Here is a 16,537-nt window from a genome sequence, read left to right as displayed (position 1 = left end):
GTATCGGTCGGAGGCGGGCGATCGCTGTCTTCGTGGCTGATGGTATCGTTTTCGAATCCGAATGTCCTGGTGCTCTCTCGCAACACGCGCAACGAATTTGGAGGGGGAAACAACAAGAGTTGGAAAGAAATCCAGCTAAGAGAGATAGAGGAGGAAAAGAGAAAAGGAAGAGAGGAACAAAAAACAAGATGAGGTGTAGAGACACTGAAAAGGGCCTTGCTACTTTAGTAACAACTAAGTGGGGTGCTCATCAAATCTCTCTCATTGTGCTACCTACATAGTACAGATGATACCCACGTATTGTATACAGTAATTACAAGGCAATTGGCTTGTACTTGGCCTACATGTTTCTCTTTCTCATGGTGTTCAGTCCATCCGTAGATAAATAACCTGGAGCCGATTGCAGCTCATGGTTCTACCAGCTGAGTCTTCAGACAACACATCTTCATCTTAGAGCTTGAACCTCTGAGCAAGAAGAATGCCCTCTGCCAAAGTAGCAACCCTCGCATCAATAACATGCCCCTCCATCTCCAACCTCTCACACTCCTTCCACAAATCCTTCAACTTAACCGTAAACGTCTCAATAAACTCCCCATCCTCAAGATTCGGCTTCGGATCCTGATTTTCTTTGAGGTCCATATCAATACTAACATGCACCATTTTTAAATTCGTATTACAAAAACCAGGATCGTTGAACATGATGGGTGATGTCTCGGTAACCACACCAACGTAGCCTGTTTCTTCTCGTAGTTCACGCACAGCGCATTCCTCTGCTGTTTCGCCTTCGTCGATTAATCCGGCGGGGACTTCGATGACGACTTTGTCTACGGGGGGACGGTATTGTTTCTGTAAGACGATTTCAGCGCCGTGACGGTGGTCGAGAATTGCGACGATGCCGACGCCGTCTATGAGGGCGTCTTTGGGACGGGTGAGACGTTCTGCGGATTCCCATGTTCGTTGGACGCCTCTTGAATCACTGTATGTGATTCTATACTGTTAGTCAAGTAGAAAAGCGTATAGAGGGTGATGGTACTTTTTGAGACTGACCCAGCGGGCATCTTCGTTGGACTAAGCTTGTCAGCAATGTTCTTGAATGATAAGTGACGATCGCTTACTAGAGGCTCGGTTGAAGTATTTACTGCAGCGTAGACAGACATTTTGGTTTATTGGTCGTGGTTTGCTTTGGTGAGCTTTCTTTGGGGGTTTCTTGTCTTTTAGTAGAAGTTGATTGTTGTTACTGCCGAAGTCGGTGGAGAGTAGTAGACGTCACGGGCTACCCTGGGGCAATAGCTTCATGTTCACGACAAACTTGTACCGGCTTGATCATGGGATGAACCAGCGTTACAAACGGCTTGGTGTAGTCCAATCATGATAGTAAATATTTCCCATAATGTCGTGTTTGTTTCATATCATTGGTTTATTCGATGAGTAAATGATTCGTAATCATCCCGATCATGTCTAAGAACAAGGTGAAGCACGACGCAAACCTCACAACTACTACGTTGACTCAAAATAACTACCGCATCGACACAAATTACAAAAGCAAAGCTGCGAGGTATATTCATCCAGATGACTCTATCATAGATCTCATTCCACTTCATTTGCTCACTTCATGCATACAAATGCCCACAAGTACGCCCTGTGTACCCGTACATCAAAAATATTAACTAACAAACTCCAATAACCTAAACTTAAACAGTTTCAATGTATCGCTTCATTTCCCTAAACATTGTCAGCCGTGTGTCATCAGTCAAAAAAGTGTGTACGTACCAATCAGTTACTGCCTCGTCAAACAGACGCACTTCATGTTCTCTTGTTCCACCAAAGTGCTCAACGAAATCATCTCCAAACACCTCGCGCGCAATACTATCCTTTGCCATGAATCGCACTGTAGCCTCCTTAAGACTCTTGGCTAATCTCTCACCTTGGTCAGCATCACCACCGACGTCTTGACCCATGGCGAGCGGGGGAGTAGGAATCTCTAGCTTCTTCTCAACACCGCGCCAGCCGCAGCCTAGGATGGCGGCGAGGACGAGATGGGGGTTTGTGTCTGCGCCGGGAACGCGGACTTCGAAACGTGTCGCTGAGGGCTTGGGGCAGATGAGACGAATAGAAGCGGCGCGGTGCTCAAGACCCCAAGAGACAGTAACAGGAGCCCAAAAGTTCTCGACCAGACGCTTGTAGGAGTTGATCGTTGGTGCGAGAATGGGCATGATGTCGGGTAGACCAACAAGAATACCAGCGAGGAAATGACGACCCATATCAGAAAGATTGGCAATATCTCTCCACTTGGGGTTCTCATCCTTTGTCTCGCGCGCAAAGAGATTCTTTCCCTCCTTGTCCACGATGGAAACGTGCATGTGCCCACTGTTTCCAGGAAGACCTTGTTTGGGCTTTGCCATGAAGCAAGGTGTGATGCCGTACTTTGTGCTGACGCTCTTGACGACGTACTTGAACAGCGCAGCGCGATCGGCCATTTGTGCGATCTCGCCAAACTCCAAAGCGGCTTCGAAAACACCTGGTCCTGACTCGGTGTGCCAGCCCTCAATGTTGCATGAGAACTTGGCGCATGTGTTGAAGACGTCGTAGTAGTAATCTTGGTTGTGAACCGGTCGGGTGAGGGAGTAGCCAAACATGCCCTCTGTTAGAGCGGGGAGTTGGTGAGGGGGGTTGTTTTGGAGGTAGGCGGCGGGAGAGGATGATGAAGCATCGGGGGATTTGAATTGGTAGAATTCATATTCGGCTGTGCTGTGTTAGTTGAAGAAGTAAAGTGATCGAGAGAGATACATACCACCAGCCATAGCGCCGTAGCCATGTTCCTTGAGTTTGGCAAGTTGTGTCTTGACCAATCCACGAGGACAAGCGCAGATGGGCTTTTGGGTATCAGGATCAAGAAACTCTACCAAAAACAAAGGCACGTTGTCCTCCCAAGGAATGCGCCTAAAGGTAGAGAGATCTGGTATCGCTAGAAGATCATGGTAACCATTCTCTGCATTTGAGATCTTGAGCTCGCGGACGTATGTGCGATCGTGCATGTCCCAGCCAAAAATGACGGAGCAGAAACCAAAGCCAGCTTCTGCGATGGACAGAAACTTCTTCTTGGAGACGAGTTTTCCGCGAAGGATGCCGTCGACGTCGACGCCTGCGAGCTTGACCATGGTGTCATTCTCGAGGACTTGAGCGAGGTTGTCGAGGGTGACGGCTTGGGAGTCTTGTGAAGCCATTTTGATAGTATGTGAGAGTTACTGAAGCTGGGTACAGAGGTGGGAGGAAGGGAGGAAGTATGACGAGGAGATATCGCCAGGAATGATGATGAGTAAGTGAGATTGAGGAAGAAAGATGTTAAAGAGCCCGTCAAGAATGCGCGGCAAAAAGGAAGACTCGTGATAATCCTCGCGGTATGATGGAGTGAGGTTTCGCGGGGCTGAGATGCGATGCGCGCGGTGGATGCGGGGAGTAGATCAGAGGATAATAAAAAAAAGATGGAGAATAATCTTTGTATCTATTCAAGTACTAAAAACAAGAAAGAGGGGAAATAGACAAGACGGAATTAATCAGGTTTGGTCATCTAATGTCTCTCCTCTCTCTCAGCGCGGCTACGATAAGAGGTTCCCACGATAAGAGATGAGCTTCAGTGACGTAGGTGACCTAAAGTGGGAACATTTCCAGGGAAGCTCTACTCGGTGCGCGTACCGCTGTAACTAGCACTAATTGAGCTGTACAGCCGAGGCATCCACTACAGTACTCACTGTATCCGTACTCTGTTGATAGCTTCACTTACGATTACCGCGCTTTCTTCAACGGTCAGACACACACCAAAGTCAATTCAATTTCCCCGCATTCTAAGATGTTGTTATCTTGAAGCTCTGACCAGCATGGGGTTAATTGATTGCCGTTGATAATGCGCGAGCCGCCATTGACAAGTAGCACCCTTTATCGTACTTGACTTAATTAATGAGAGGTAGGCAACCGCGCAGACAAAGTAACCGCGAAATGTCATCTCGAATCGGTTGTCTCATGCTGATTACCTCGTGACCATTGCCGACATCGCTTTTGACAGGGGTGCTGCATGTAAGCTTGAGATCTGACGTCCGAAAAAGGACCCTGGATCTGATAGCTTGATATGTAGTTTTATCTACCGGTAGTTGTGGAGCGATCATGTCTTTATTGAGATATCTCAATACTTCCCTCTACTGTCATAAACGACAGAGAGCACTGCAAACTGTCGTAAATAATGACATACTGATAATAAATACCGAGACTCCGAGATAATGATAAGCTCCATTAGCACCCCTCTTCCATGACATGATGAACCCAACCCACCGAATCCATACAGTTTCTAGACCCATCAAACTACTGTATTCTCTTTAATAATAGTTAGCCGCCAACCAAAGAGCCGCCTACCGCCACTACAAGACAAGCCCGTTGTCGGAATTCCATCCATGAGACCCATTCATGACACACGATCCATTCTACCGCTTTCTTTTGCCAATGTCTAATGTCTCACGAGTCAGACCTACTAGTCTAATCTTATCAGTGAGCTTCTCGAACACAAGATAAGAAAGCTTAAAGATCCCCCTCCCTCACCGCGTCTCCCCTCCTCTTTGTACTACCATCTTCAAACAAACAAACATCTTTCTCTCTTCTTGATACCCAAAACTTGTTCTTTTCTTTTTCACACATACACATCTCAATCAACATGTCTGCTCCTCGTGGTCGTCTCGCTGGCAAGAACGCCGTCATCACCGGCGCCGGTGGGTAAGTTCCATCACTCCCCTCACAAGCTACCACACAATGCTGACAATTCCCAGTGGCATTGGTCTTGAGACCTCTATCCTTTTTGCCAAAGAGGGTGCTTCAATCCTCATGTCCGACATTTCCCAGCCTGCTCTCGAAAAGGCCGCCGCCAAGGTCAAGCAGCTCGTCCCCGATGCTCCTCGCGTTGAGATTCTGGTACGCACACTTTCTCTCCCTTCAATCCGATCACAACAACTGACCTCTTTATAGAAAGTCGACGTCTCCAAGGAATCCGAAGTCCAGGCCATGATCGAGTCACTCGACTCTTGGGGCGGTATCGACGTCCTCTTCAACAACGCCGGTATCATGCACGCTCAGGATGACGACGCCGTCAACACCCCCGAGAACATCTGGGATCTCACCCAGAACATCAACGTCAAGGGTGTATGGTTCGGCTGCAAGCACGCCGTCCTATCTCTGCGCCGTCACAAAAAGTCCAAGGCTTCCATCATCAACACTGCTTCCGTCGTCGCTCTCGTCGGTGCTGCTACACCTCAGCTTGCATACACTGCCTCCAAGGGTGCTGTTCTCGCTTTGACCCGTGAGCTCGCCATGGTTCACGCCAGAGAGGGTTTCCGCTTTAACAACTTGTGTCCCGCACCTCTCAACACTCCTCTTCTTCAGGACTGGCTTGGCGATGACCAGGCTAAGCGTCACCGACGTGAGGTCCACTTCCCCATGGGACGATTCGGTGAGGCTATTGAGCAGGCTCATGCTGTTGTTTTCCTCGCTAGTGATGAGTCTAGCTTTGTCAATGGTCATGACTTTGCTGTTGATGGTGGTATGACCAAGGGTTATGTCACTGCCGAGGGACCTGCGCAGCCTCCTCCTCAGAACAACGCCAGCAAGGACTCATTGTAAGGAATAAATATCAAGAAAGGGATTTAGCGGGGGGGATGGCATCTGTAGTTACGATTAGTATGAACCAATAATGAAAGAAATTGTCACATCACAAATCTTGTCACAAGTGCGAGGGTAATCACCCGGCTGATCATATCAAATGTATTGGTGAATATACAAAAAGATACCCAAACTCCGGTATATGCTTTTCCTTCTCTTAACGGGTTTAATGGAACTGTCCCTCGGTATTACCCTCGCCCATACTCTTGCTGCTCGAACTTCCACTCTGGATAGCACCCAGGATGCCATCAATATAACTTGCGCCGCTCCACTTCTGATGCGTCAAAACATCACACTTCAAGTCCTTCTCGCGACGCTGAACAATATCAACATACGCCTTCATACCGTCCTTCTTGAACTCGCGCGACAGGTCAGTTGTGATGGTTGCGTTGGAGTGCAGACCCGCTAGCGAAATGAGCTGCAGCACGAAACCCTCTTTCGCAATGTCCCAGATGAATGACTTGAGGGTTTCATCCGTGAAACCGTGGGCCATCCAGTTGAATGAGGGGGAGAGGTTGTACACGAGACCCTTGCCGGGATAAACCTCGCGGACGGCGCGGCCTAGCTTGGATGCTACTTGGACATTGGGGTCGCCTGTCTCGACCCAAAGGAGATCCGCGTAGGGACCGAATGCGAGAGCGCGCTTGGTAGCCGCTTGCATGCCGGCGCGGTAGTGGTAGAATCCTTCGCGGGTGCGGGGGACGTCCCAGTTGAAGTAGACAGGCTCCTTGGTATACTTGTTTGCGAGACCGCGACGGCGTGAGATGCCCATATCGTGGTCCTTGTCTGTCTCGGCAAGGTACTCGTCAATCTTGGATTGCTCAACGCCCTCCTTCTTCATGTGTGCGACAGCAGCTTCGTCAAAAGTGATGAGCTTGGTGTTCTTGACCCATTGAGCCTCGAAAGCGTCAATTTCAGCACCTGCAGCACCCTTGGCCTCCATAGCTTGAATGGTTTCAGCCAAAGGCTCAATTGAGGGGTCTGCGACACCGAGAATGAACTCGTGATCGCGCACGTCGATGGCAGATGACAAAAGCTTGCCAGACTCGGAGTCTGTTCGGGCAATGACGAGATTCTCGCAGCCCATGACATCCCATTGGAAGCGTGTGGCGACAAGGCGGTTGATGTGCTCTCCGATAGGAACGAGGACCTTTCCGGCCAGATGACCGCACTTCTTTCCACCGTGGAGCTGATCCTCAAAGTGAACAGCAGCAGCGCCATTCTCAGCAAACAGCTTAGCGAGCTTGAGAACAGCCGACAAACCACCGTGACCAGTATCACCGTCGGCAATGATGGGTCGGAGGTAGTCAGTGTATGGTGTCTTTACGCGCTCCTCGGCAGTCATCTTACGACGAAGATCCCATTGCTTTCGGTCGTGCATGTTCTGCGCCTTGGCCAGGCGCTGAACCTGGTTGGGGACAGTGTTGTATGGGTAGTCGCCGAAATCGGGGGAGACCTCGTTGGTAGAGGTGAGGAGAGAGGAGCATGCCCAGCCTGAGATGTAGAGGACTTCTTGGTGAGGAGCTTGCTGGGTCATTTGAACGGGGTCAATTGCGCCCACTGCAAAGTGTTAGCCGGGTATCGGGTATATCGGAAGAGAAATTGTGAGACGTACTCGTATGGATGGGTTCACCCTTGGCTTCACGCTCACGGATCAGATTGAAGAGCTTCTGAGCCATGACAGAGCTGGGATACTGAACTTTTTGTGTTCCACGCTTGGAAGCAACATCCTCAGCACTATACGGACGCTTAATGCCGACAAACCTGGGCGAAGCCCACCAAGCTTTGATTTCGTGGACAGTAGCTTCGTAAAGTCTGTCCTCAGCCTCGCCAGGCTTTTGCGACTCTGGTAGAAGCTGGAAAGCGTCGGCAGGCTGTGTCGCGTGGGTGCTAAGGGACGACATCTTTGCGACGGATGTGGAAGATATAGCTCGGATGGCGAGAAGAGGTGCGCAGCTCCGGGGCCTGGAAGCAGCTGAGATTAAGCGCTGAGGAGCTCTCGTGGATAGTCTGCGCATCATTTTGAAGGATGTTTGTCTGAGGATGAAGAGAAGAGAAGATGGTGGTGGTGAAGTAGACAGAACTAGGGTGGAGTGGATTAGTGGTGGATGAATAATTAAGTCCAACACCGGATATTGATCTACAAGCCGTGATAGCTCCAAACAGCCAAGACTAGGTCACTCTCAAAAAAGTGATAACAAGTAGTTATTATCAGTTTGACAGCAGTAGGGATGTACTAATAAAACTTAGATAGTTCTTTCGATCAGATATATATCTAGATATCTTGTAGGTAGTTGGTCAACACCACAAAGGACATCTCTTAACTAACTCGATGACCGACTTGGGCTTCGGTAACCGAGCAATAGATATTGGTTTCTCCATTTCACATACAGTATAGTGTTTTACAATAGCTGACAAAAACAACTTGCGAGTTGGGGGGTGTACTCGACGTCTTCATGTCAGCAAAGCCTTGGTTATAGAGAAGCATTGCCGAAGGAATTGGCCAATGATAGAGGTTGTACGGTAAACACTGGTGTCTCTGATTGGTTGAGATTGCTTGTTCGAGCCGTGGTAATGTTGTCGGTTCATGGCGGGTTTCCTCGGTTGTCACCGACATAACCGTAGAGGAGATGTGTGTCTTTGGTAATTGGTAGGGACATAGTTGGTATCTAAGATTTAATCAATATATTGTTTATTGATAGCTTCATCCAGAAATATTATAATTATTATAGTTACTCTTTGCTGTCTTGCAGTATTCTCTCATCTCTGGCTGTGTCTTCTCCGCACTATCTACATCATTCACCCCGCTTGACAAAATAAATCAAGCAGACTAGAAGCTGAAGTTCTTGTTGTCACCCCCGCTCCCCCGGTTGTTACCCCAGATTACTCGGGCCCCCCACCTGCCGCTTCTACTCGTTTACAGCAGGGAAGCCGCGGCCCAGCTGTTCATTATCTTACTCGACTTTCCTTTATTTGTTTGTCTTTTGTGATTCTCTTTCTTGCTCTATTCCTCTCTATACTCTTCTCACATATTCACAATGGCTCTCAACTTGACGACTTCTCGACGGGCTTTGGGCTCGCTCAAGGTATGTGACTTACATGTGATGCTCTACAATAAACTCACACTTTACCAAACAGCCCCTCACTCGTGCCGCTTTTGTGGGAGCTCGTGGTTATGCTACTGCTGAGCCTGACCTCAAGGCCACTCTCCGCGAGGCCATTCCCGCCAAGCGAGAGCTTCTTAAGAAGGTCAAGGCTCATTCTAACAAGGTCATTGGAGAAGTCAAGGTCGAGAATACTCTTGGTGGTATGCGAGGACTCAAGGCCATGGTCTGGGAGGGTTCAGTCCTAGATGCCAACGAAGGTATCCGATTCCACGGCCGAACTATCAAGGACTGCCAAAAGGAGCTTCCCAAGGGAAAGACTGGAACAGAGATGCTTCCTGAGGCTATGTTCTGGCTGCTTCTCACTGGCCAGGTTCCCTCAGTCAACCAGGTCCGCGGTTTCTCACGCGAGCTCGCTGAGAAGGCTCAGATCCCCGAGTTTGTCTCCAAGATGCTCGATGACTTCCCCAAGGACCTTCACCCCATGACCCAATTCGCCATTGCTGTTGCTGCTCTCAACTACGAGTCCAAGTTCGCCAAGGCCTACGAGCAAGGTCTTAACAAGGCTGACTACTGGGAGCCTACCTTTGACGACTGCATTTCCCTTCTGGCCAAGCTTCCTACCATTGCTGCCAAGATTTACCAGAACTCTTACCGCGGTGGTGGTGCTCTACCCGCTGAGGTCGATCTTGAGCAGGATTGGTCTTACAACTTTGCTGCCATGTTGGGCAAGGGTGGCAAGGAGAATGAGAACTTCCAGGACCTCCTCCGTCTTTACCTTGCTCTTCACGGTGACCACGAGGGTGGCAACGTCTCTGCACACACCACTCATCTGGTCGGCAGTGCTCTGTCCGATCCTTTCCTGTCTTACAGTGCTGGTCTTCAGGGTCTCGCTGGTCCTCTCCACGGGTAAGTACTTGTTACTCTACTCAGCAAGCAGAACTAACGCATCTCTAGTCTTGCCGCTCAGGAGGTCCTTCGATGGATCATCCAGATGAAGGAGTCCATTCCTGCCAACTATACTGAGCAGGATGTTAATGACTACCTCTGGTCTACCCTCAACTCGGGTCGTGTTGTCCCCGGCTACGGTCACGCCGTCCTTCGAAAGCCCGATCCTCGATTCGAAGCTCTCATGGACTACGCCGCAGCTCGTCCCGAGATTGCCAACGATCCTGTCTTCCAGCTTGTCCAGAAGAACAGCAGAATCGCACCCGAGGTTCTCAAGAAGCACGGCAAGACCAAGAACCCCTACCCCAACGTCGACAGCAGCTCTGGTGTTCTGTTCCACCACTACGGCTTCCACGAGACTCTTTACTACACTGCCACCTTTGGTGTGTCGCGTGGTCTTGGTCCTCTTGCCCAATTGATCTGGGACCGTGCTCTGGGTCTGCCTATCGAGCGACCCAAGAGTATCAACCTCGAGGGCATTCTTAAGCAGGTTGAGGGTCAATAAAAGCACAAGATACCCAGTTCAAAAGTTGTGACGAGCGATCAGCAAGGTTTATTTGGAGTATATAGTATTAGGATATAGCCTGCCATGATTGACGATTTGCTTTGAGTAGACAATTTATCCATTGATCAAAATGATTTCTTTTTACATCTAACGCTTCTGTCTATTCTATGCTTTGCTTCCATAATTCGTCATAAACTTAGATCATCCCTACAACTCCTTCTCCAAATGATCAAAGTACAAATCATCCCTCAAAGCCTTTCCATTGTAAAGCTCAGCATAGGGAAACGGGCTCTTCTCGCCAGTACGAGCATACCCTCTCCTGATATACCAAGCAATCAGCTCTTCTCTCGTCCAAATAACAGTCATGGTCATAATCTTAGTTCCCCACTCCTTCTTAGCATGCTCCTCAGCTTTTTGGAGAACTTGTCTTCCAATTCCGCCAGCCTGCAATTTCGGCGACACAGCGAAGAGTCCAAAATACGCACGCTCATCACTCTTCCTCACAATCTCACAGCACGCTACAAGTCCTGAAGTAGCGTCGCCTTCGGATCCTGATTCGGGCGTTGATGTTCCTGTGGATTCGGGTGTGGAACGAAATGCGAGAAGGACTAGGCCGTTGGGTTCGGTGATTTTTGCTTCTAGGGCTGAGGGGGATATGCGCTCGTCGGCGAGAAGGTCCGCTTCTGTTGTCCAGCCTGCACGGGATTCAGGACCGCGGTAGGCGGAGACGATGAGGGTGAGGAGAGAGGGGATGTCGAGTGCTGTTGCGGGACGGAAAGTGAGAGACATGGTGGTTGTTTTGAGATGGTTGTTTTGTAAGTGAGTTTTGGTTTGGTGTTTATGAGGTGTGAGTGAGAGACTTTGTCTCAATTGAGTTCTGTTCTTTGATGCGATTGATCGTTCTTGAGATGAGTAACTTGAGTGAAGAAGAACCGAAGACGAAAGAGAAGCTAGCCTTGCATTTATAGAAAAGAAAAAGAAGAAAGGATCATGCCAGATTCGTTCAACTTGTTCTTATTGAGGTATTCGAAACTCCGATGTAGGAGAATTCAACTGCCAAGTCAAGATTTGCCATTGAAAAAAGGTGTCATCGTATAGATTTAACAAAATAGGTTAGTCTGGTAGGTCCACGAATTTCCTGTTTTGTTAATTTTAAACGATGATGCTGGAAAATTGTTTAGCTTCTCTGATTTATAAGTCGCGTCAACTCATTAAGACAGCAATTGACGTGAGATGTCAAAATAAGCAGTTTCTAGAATGCTGTCATCTCAAAGGCGCGCATAAGTCCAGGTTTACTTCTCAATTCAACGCCAGGCCTGCTATGAAACAAAATAACCCCATATTCTTGTCTAGGTAGGTATCTCAAACAGTATGTGTATAAACTTGGACCCGTGCAAAGATAAAAAAACAAAGGTCCATAATGGTATTGGTATATTTGCTTGCTGCCATGCCATGTCATGCCATCCACCTCTTCTAGCAACTCACTCAAAATGCGCAATTAAATCGAGGGTGAGGGTACAAAAATGTATAAGAAATACTGATATATGTAGATATAAAAAAGAAAAAAGGAACCACACACAACAAAGTTCTAAAAGAAAAAAAGGAAAAAAGATTCTTTGCTATTGCCTAGACACACTCTTCTAAGGAGCAGCTTGGGCTGGTACCTTGGAGTACTTGGCTGCGCTGTACTCAAAGCCCTGGTTTGCTGTATCCTCACCCTGTTTGTACGACATGAGATCTTCATTCTCGGCGGCTGCTTTCTTGGCTTCGGTCGCACCGGCGGCGCGCTGGCGCCAGAAGTAGAAGCCCAAAGCTCCGAGACCGATGGCTGCGGCGCCGATGCCACCGGCGTAGATGCCTGTCTTTGCGCCTGTGGGGAGAGCTTCCCATTTCTCGCCTGTGGACTTTTCGGGTTCCTTGTGGAGGTTCTCGTAGGCGGTTGAGTTGCCCCTGATATTTATTAGTGATGGTTTGAGAAGAGAGAGAGAAGGATTGGCTTACTTGACAATCTCGATGGATTCCCAGCTACCGGTCTTGTCGCCGTAGACATACTCCTTTCCGGTGCTGTAGTCTTCAACTGTGACGTCCTTGACGTGCATAGAGTAAGGACCCTTTTCGTAATCGGTGTCTGTAGCTTTGTTAGTACACCTCGTTTAAACTGTTGTTGATCAACTTACCACCACCAGCCCATTGACGTGTTCCCTCAGGCATTCGAGGATCACCAGCAGCCCAGATACCAATGGAAAGTCTCATGGGTGTTTGGGGGTAGCTATCGATATCATCCTTTGCAATAACCTTTCGCACATTCTCTCCGTTAATGTACCAGTTAAGCTCCTCCTTGGTCCACGTCGTCGTGTAGTTGACATACTCCTCCTGCATACCCCCTTCAACAAAGTGCCAACCCGCCTTTGTGAAATCCTCCACACCCTTTCCGTAGTAGTTTGTCGAAGCATGAGTATCATTTGCGCCGAGAATCTCCCAGTCTACTTCATCGAGGTCATCGCTCAGCCACATCATGGAACTGATGATGCCTTGGCCGGGAGCGGCCTTCATGTGCAGCTCTGTACGGCCAAAGAAGAAGTAAAAGTTGGTGCGCAGAGTAGGTGAGTCGCCTTGCTTAGCGACAGTGAAGGTGGCGCCGAGCTCCTTGTCGTAGGTCACGCGGCCGACGTGGCCATCCCAAAAATCGCTTGAGGGCGTGTCGTTGAAGCTCCAGGTGTATTCCGTTCCCCAGGCTGGGTTGGGGGCACAGTCGGTCTCGTTGAGAGGGTTGCAGTCGGAGGTTGTTTGAGCGACGGCGAGGCCAAAAAAGGCAGCAGCCGGGAGGATATAGCGTGAAAGCATGTTTGCTGTTGTGTGGTACCTTTCTTCTTTCTTTTTTCTAGTATCTATTTTATATGAGAAAATAGATGATTCGAAAATGAACAGGAAAACAGAAATGCGACGATTGAATTGATAGTTGTCGCGATCAAGGAGTGACTGGGCGATATGAAACGAATGAAACACCCAAGGATCGAGAGTAGACAAAAAAGGAAAAAAGAGAAAAAAGGGAAAAAGACAAAACTTTATTCCTTTGCTGATCAAAGATGAGGAGAATGAACAGAGAAAGAAAAGAGAAGGAAAGGAAAGAGAAGGAATAAAATGAAACGGCAAAACGATATTAGTTAGGAAAAGGAGAGTGCCGAGAGACCCCCCATACCCACTCCAAGCCAAGGCCAAGCATTAATACCCAGGCATTTCAGGGGAGAGAGAGGTCATCGCCAAGTCTATGAGACGTCTTTAGATTGTGTATCTTGACCACTAATAATGCAGTGAATTGATCACGTTGTTGAACTACCTTTCCTTTTTTTTGTTTCTATTCCAAACATACTCTTCTCTACTCCGTCCCTGGACAGGAATAATTAACTGCCAGGGAAAGGAAACTTGAGAGTCCCAGCGGGTCAGTCTATACCAGGGGTAAACAATGGTCAACTTCTCTTGAGACGCGCCAAGGAAGCTTAGGCTGGGCGCGGGAGGGGCTTAACATACAAAAGATATTTCGCTTAGAGTTGATCCGATGGAAATTAGAACCGGGGGTTGGGTCAGCGGGATTGATGAATCTAACTGTTATCTGTCTGTATTATCGAAAGTCAAGTGCTGAAATTGTTTGTTGCTAATTCTGTTCATGGAAATGAAACCCTGGAGATAAGTCGGTCGGCACTAGTGGCAAGTAGATCGACAGGGGGAAAAGGAAGCTATTGGGCGCTTGTGAAATGCAAGATCCAGTAGATTGTCAGACTGCATTATTATTGAATAGAGACGAAGGCCAACATGTGTTGATTCATTGGGGTAGGCATTCTTTCAGCTGGATACCATAAGTTTCATATACACTAATGCTTATCCTTGTTCCGGACCTCTCTGCGATTAAGTTCTGCTAGTCGAAACACTTTATGAGGAGAGATAAGCAAGAAAATGGGGACAATTCATAAAAACAAAACCCTGTCCTATAATATCTAGAGTCAAGCACAGCCACGCTTAGCCTAGCCTTGGGCTCGGAGCTGGGCCCTCTTGTTCTTGGTTCCCTGGACAATCTCGTCCTCATTGTAGATCTCTAGCACACTGGCATGGTTACTAATGGCCTGCGCCCACTTGTAAAAGTTTGGGGTTTCTTTTTCGAGGCGCGATGAGAGATTGGTCGGTAGGAGGCCGTGCTTGGAGAGGGACAGTGCTCGAATGACGAACGGGGCAGTGAGGACCTGTCAACAAGTTAGTTATTAATTAATACTTAAGGGTAAAAGTAAAAGCACGCACCTCGGCAAAGGTGAGCTTATCGCTACCACCAAAGAACGGAGCGGCGTTCTTGAGAAGAGGTTCAACCTCTTTGACGATACCAGCTATAGCATCATCAACAGCACTCTCAATTTCTTGGTCCGTCTTTCCAAGGTAGATAGCCTTGCTGAGATGGCCCTGGACCTTGCTAGAGTAGGTATCAGCAAAGAAACTGATCCTGGCTCTGATCAACGCCCCATCACGGTCCGAGGACGCAGGGAGTAGAGTCTTGCTTTGGGCAGGATAGGCGTCGACGAGGAACTGCGCGACAATAGCTGATTCAGTGATTGTCTCGCCATTGTGGATAATCGTCGGGACAAGGCCGCGAGGGTTGATCTTGAGATACTCTGGCGAACGTGGAGTGTTGAGGTCGATGATTTGTTCCTTGAAGGGGAGGCCTAGTTCTGTGAGGGTGATGTGTGCCCTGTGCGCGACTGTGACAGATGCTATTAGCTACGCCGTACAGAGACCGACAAGGTACCTGGACAAATTGCCAAGTCACCGCTGATACAACATTGGCTGGTTTATATATAGAAGAGGTAATTATACGTACAAGGGCATTTGTGGTTAGTGTAGAGAATAATGTCTGATTGTGGTTGAGAGCCCATCTTGGCAGCGGTAAAAGTGTTGAAGTGAAGAGAACCCCGACTTGGTAGAAATCTAGAGCGGATAAGAAAGAGAGCCATTTTCATTCACTGAGTACCCTATATACTTTTGCAGCAGATAACAGCATTATTAATTCACTTGCGTAGCATTATTAATTCGCTGAGCACGTCTTTGATCGCATCATCCATACATTCCGTTAGCACTCTCGGCTTTATATTGACCCCGAGGCGCGAGAATGGTTGCGTCATTCTAAACGCCATTGTGTTACTGAAAACATCATCAATAAAATATCTAGATAGATAGTAATGTTAAGTGAGGCTCTTGATGATACTTATTTTTAGATATTGATATTATTTCCGAAATGAGTAGTCTTTAAATTGGGAAATTGTCTATGCTAAGCTTCTGACGTGAGACGGGAAATGGGAACTGAGCCGCGCTAATGGTGCTCTAGGGTGGGTGGGATTGAATGACTGTAAGACATTGATGATGGTTTTTACAGACTTGTATCTATTGCTAGAAGGATCGAGATGGTGTTCAATTCGATCAATTAATTGTTGGGGATTATTCAAGTCTTCGAGCCTAGAGATAAAGTCCAGGGTTCTGTAGTCCCGCTGGTCAAGAGATGGGTAGGCACGCACGACGTATCTGCTGAGCTTGAAACGCAACAGTTTGTGTTGCCTGCCTTTTTGTCTTTGTCCACCTATACAAACAAGCAACAAACAAAAGTGAACACAGAACCATCATCTCACTACAATAACCACAATCCAGACATCAACAGACATCAGTGTCATCAACATCTCCTCCGCAACTCGACGCCATCCCCTCGCCTCGCCTGAGCATTGGCGCCACCGAGATACTCCAGGACAAGGCTTTTGACACAAAGGTTGCTCGAAAGAGCAGCAAGCCTCAGTTCCTTGTTAATCACGAGCTTGTCACTGACTTTGGGTGCTTGGACTTTCCAGGAGTTGGGTTCTGCGAGTCAACTTGATTGAGCACCACAATGTCGACCAGCGAGGACTACCCCGTCACTCCAAGAAGACGATGTCACCTCCGACTAGAAATCACTTCTTCGACAGTCCCAAAAGTTACCAGAGCCTCGGTGCATTGATATATGCAGAAATCCCTGGAAAGGTGCGCTCGCAATGCTCGATGGCGATAACACACCAATACCTCACTGAAGACCTCTGCAACAAAAAGCACTATGGTCCCAAATGGATCATCTTCACATCCGAAATCTCAACTTGTGCTGGCAACACCCAAACACTTTGCGTCGAGCTTCGGGTTCTTACCCACCCTTCAATTGAACTACTCTCGATTGAAGAGTTTGGCACGACGCAAATGTCAAGAAGGTGGTCCAAAGAGACTCCAA

At 48.2% G+C, this 16,537-nt stretch overlaps 7 protein-coding genes across 7 annotated transcripts; 2 read left to right on the top strand and 5 right to left on the bottom strand.

The window, feature by feature from the left end:
• Positions 1 to 450: 450 nt before the first annotated feature.
• On the bottom strand, positions 451 to 3,224 carry EDB82DRAFT_423893 (uncharacterized protein; the record flags this gene model as incomplete). Its single annotated transcript, XM_065607632.1, has 4 exons — positions 451 to 965; positions 1,116 to 1,237; positions 1,771 to 2,743; positions 2,792 to 3,224. 4 exons carry the CDS (start codon positions 3,222 to 3,224, stop codon positions 451 to 453), a joined length of 2,043 nt encoding a protein of 680 aa, XP_065466030.1.
• Positions 3,225 to 4,486: 1,262 nt separating this feature from the next.
• On the top strand, positions 4,487 to 5,761 carry EDB82DRAFT_116706 (uncharacterized protein). The gene is made up of 3 exons (XM_025731177.2): positions 4,487 to 4,758; positions 4,812 to 4,953; positions 5,008 to 5,761. Exons 1-3 carry the CDS (start codon positions 4,700 to 4,702, stop codon positions 5,656 to 5,658), a joined length of 852 nt encoding a protein of 283 aa, XP_025587510.1. The 5' UTR covers positions 4,487 to 4,699; the 3' UTR covers positions 5,659 to 5,761.
• A 20-nt stretch (positions 5,762 to 5,781) lies between these two features.
• On the bottom strand, positions 5,782 to 8,189 carry EDB82DRAFT_493584 (isocitrate lyase). The gene is made up of 2 exons (XM_025731188.2): positions 7,313 to 8,189; positions 5,782 to 7,257 (listed from the first exon to the last, which is right to left on the bottom strand). The coding sequence occupies exons 1-2, from the start codon at positions 7,716 to 7,718 to the stop codon at positions 5,864 to 5,866; spliced, it is 1,800 nt and encodes a 599-aa protein (XP_025587511.1). The 5' UTR covers positions 7,719 to 8,189; the 3' UTR covers positions 5,782 to 5,863.
• Positions 8,190 to 8,366: 177 nt separating this feature from the next.
• Positions 8,367 to 10,390, top strand: EDB82DRAFT_493581 (citrate synthase-like protein). Its single transcript, XM_025731199.2, has 3 exons — positions 8,367 to 8,783; positions 8,836 to 9,710; positions 9,759 to 10,390. The coding sequence occupies exons 1-3, from the start codon at positions 8,736 to 8,738 to the stop codon at positions 10,252 to 10,254; spliced, it is 1,419 nt and encodes a 472-aa protein (XP_025587512.1). The 5' UTR covers positions 8,367 to 8,735; the 3' UTR covers positions 10,255 to 10,390.
• On the bottom strand, positions 10,391 to 11,290 carry EDB82DRAFT_493580 (acyl-CoA N-acyltransferase). The gene has a single exon (XM_025731210.2). The coding sequence runs from the start codon at positions 11,041 to 11,043 to the stop codon at positions 10,462 to 10,464; it is 582 nt and encodes a 193-aa protein (XP_025587513.1). The 5' UTR covers positions 11,044 to 11,290; the 3' UTR covers positions 10,391 to 10,461.
• A 218-nt stretch (positions 11,291 to 11,508) lies between these two features.
• Positions 11,509 to 13,471, bottom strand: EDB82DRAFT_454515 (concanavalin A-like lectin/glucanase domain-containing protein). The gene is made up of 3 exons (XM_025731221.2): positions 12,432 to 13,471; positions 12,256 to 12,382; positions 11,509 to 12,204 (listed from the first exon to the last, which is right to left on the bottom strand). The coding sequence occupies exons 1-3, from the start codon at positions 13,096 to 13,098 to the stop codon at positions 11,895 to 11,897; spliced, it is 1,104 nt and encodes a 367-aa protein (XP_025587514.1). The 5' UTR covers positions 13,099 to 13,471; the 3' UTR covers positions 11,509 to 11,894.
• Positions 13,472 to 14,273: 802 nt separating this feature from the next.
• On the bottom strand, positions 14,274 to 15,248 carry EDB82DRAFT_473100 (thioredoxin-like protein; the record flags this gene model as incomplete). Its single annotated transcript, XM_025731232.2, has 3 exons — positions 14,274 to 14,489; positions 14,545 to 14,996; positions 15,116 to 15,248. The coding sequence occupies 3 exons, from the start codon at positions 15,246 to 15,248 to the stop codon at positions 14,274 to 14,276; spliced, it is 801 nt and encodes a 266-aa protein (XP_025587515.2).
• Positions 15,249 to 16,537: the final 1,289 nt, after the last annotated feature.

This window comes from Fusarium venenatum, assembly GCF_020744135.1.
Source record: "Fusarium venenatum strain MPI-CAGE-CH-0201 chromosome Unknown EDB82scaffold_1, whole genome shotgun sequence".
NCBI classification, from domain to species: domain Eukaryota; kingdom Fungi; phylum Ascomycota; class Sordariomycetes; order Hypocreales; family Nectriaceae; genus Fusarium; species Fusarium venenatum.
This window is presented reverse-complemented; position numbering and strand designations above follow the sequence as displayed.

Coding starts and splice junctions, on each gene's coding strand:
- EDB82DRAFT_454515 (XM_025731221.2), bottom strand. CDS start 13,098: ATGCTTTCACGCTATATCCTCCCGGCTGCTGCCTTTTTTGGCCTCGCC. Junction 12,383..12,431: donor ACGTCAATGGGCTGGTGGTG/GTAAGTTGATCA, acceptor ACAAAGCTACAG/ACACCGATTACGAAAAGGGT. Junction 12,205..12,255: donor GAATCCATCGAGATTGTCAA/GTAAGCCAATCC, acceptor AATAAATATCAG/GGGCAACTCAACCGCCTACG.
- EDB82DRAFT_116706 (XM_025731177.2), top strand. CDS start 4,700: ATGTCTGCTCCTCGTGGTCGTCTCGCTGGCAAGAACGCCGTCATCACC. Junction 4,759..4,811: donor GTCATCACCGGCGCCGGTGG/GTAAGTTCCATC, acceptor GACAATTCCCAG/TGGCATTGGTCTTGAGACCT. Junction 4,954..5,007: donor CTCCTCGCGTTGAGATTCTG/GTACGCACACTT, acceptor ACCTCTTTATAG/AAAGTCGACGTCTCCAAGGA.
- EDB82DRAFT_493580 (XM_025731210.2), bottom strand. CDS start 11,043: ATGTCTCTCACTTTCCGTCCCGCAACAGCACTCGACATCCCCTCTCTC.
- EDB82DRAFT_493581 (XM_025731199.2), top strand. CDS start 8,736: ATGGCTCTCAACTTGACGACTTCTCGACGGGCTTTGGGCTCGCTCAAG. Junction 8,784..8,835: donor GGGCTTTGGGCTCGCTCAAG/GTATGTGACTTA, acceptor TTTACCAAACAG/CCCCTCACTCGTGCCGCTTT. Junction 9,711..9,758: donor CTCGCTGGTCCTCTCCACGG/GTAAGTACTTGT, acceptor ACGCATCTCTAG/TCTTGCCGCTCAGGAGGTCC.
- EDB82DRAFT_493584 (XM_025731188.2), bottom strand. CDS start 7,718: ATGATGCGCAGACTATCCACGAGAGCTCCTCAGCGCTTAATCTCAGCT. Junction 7,258..7,312: donor GGGTGAACCCATCCATACGA/GTACGTCTCACA, acceptor AACACTTTGCAG/TGGGCGCAATTGACCCCGTT.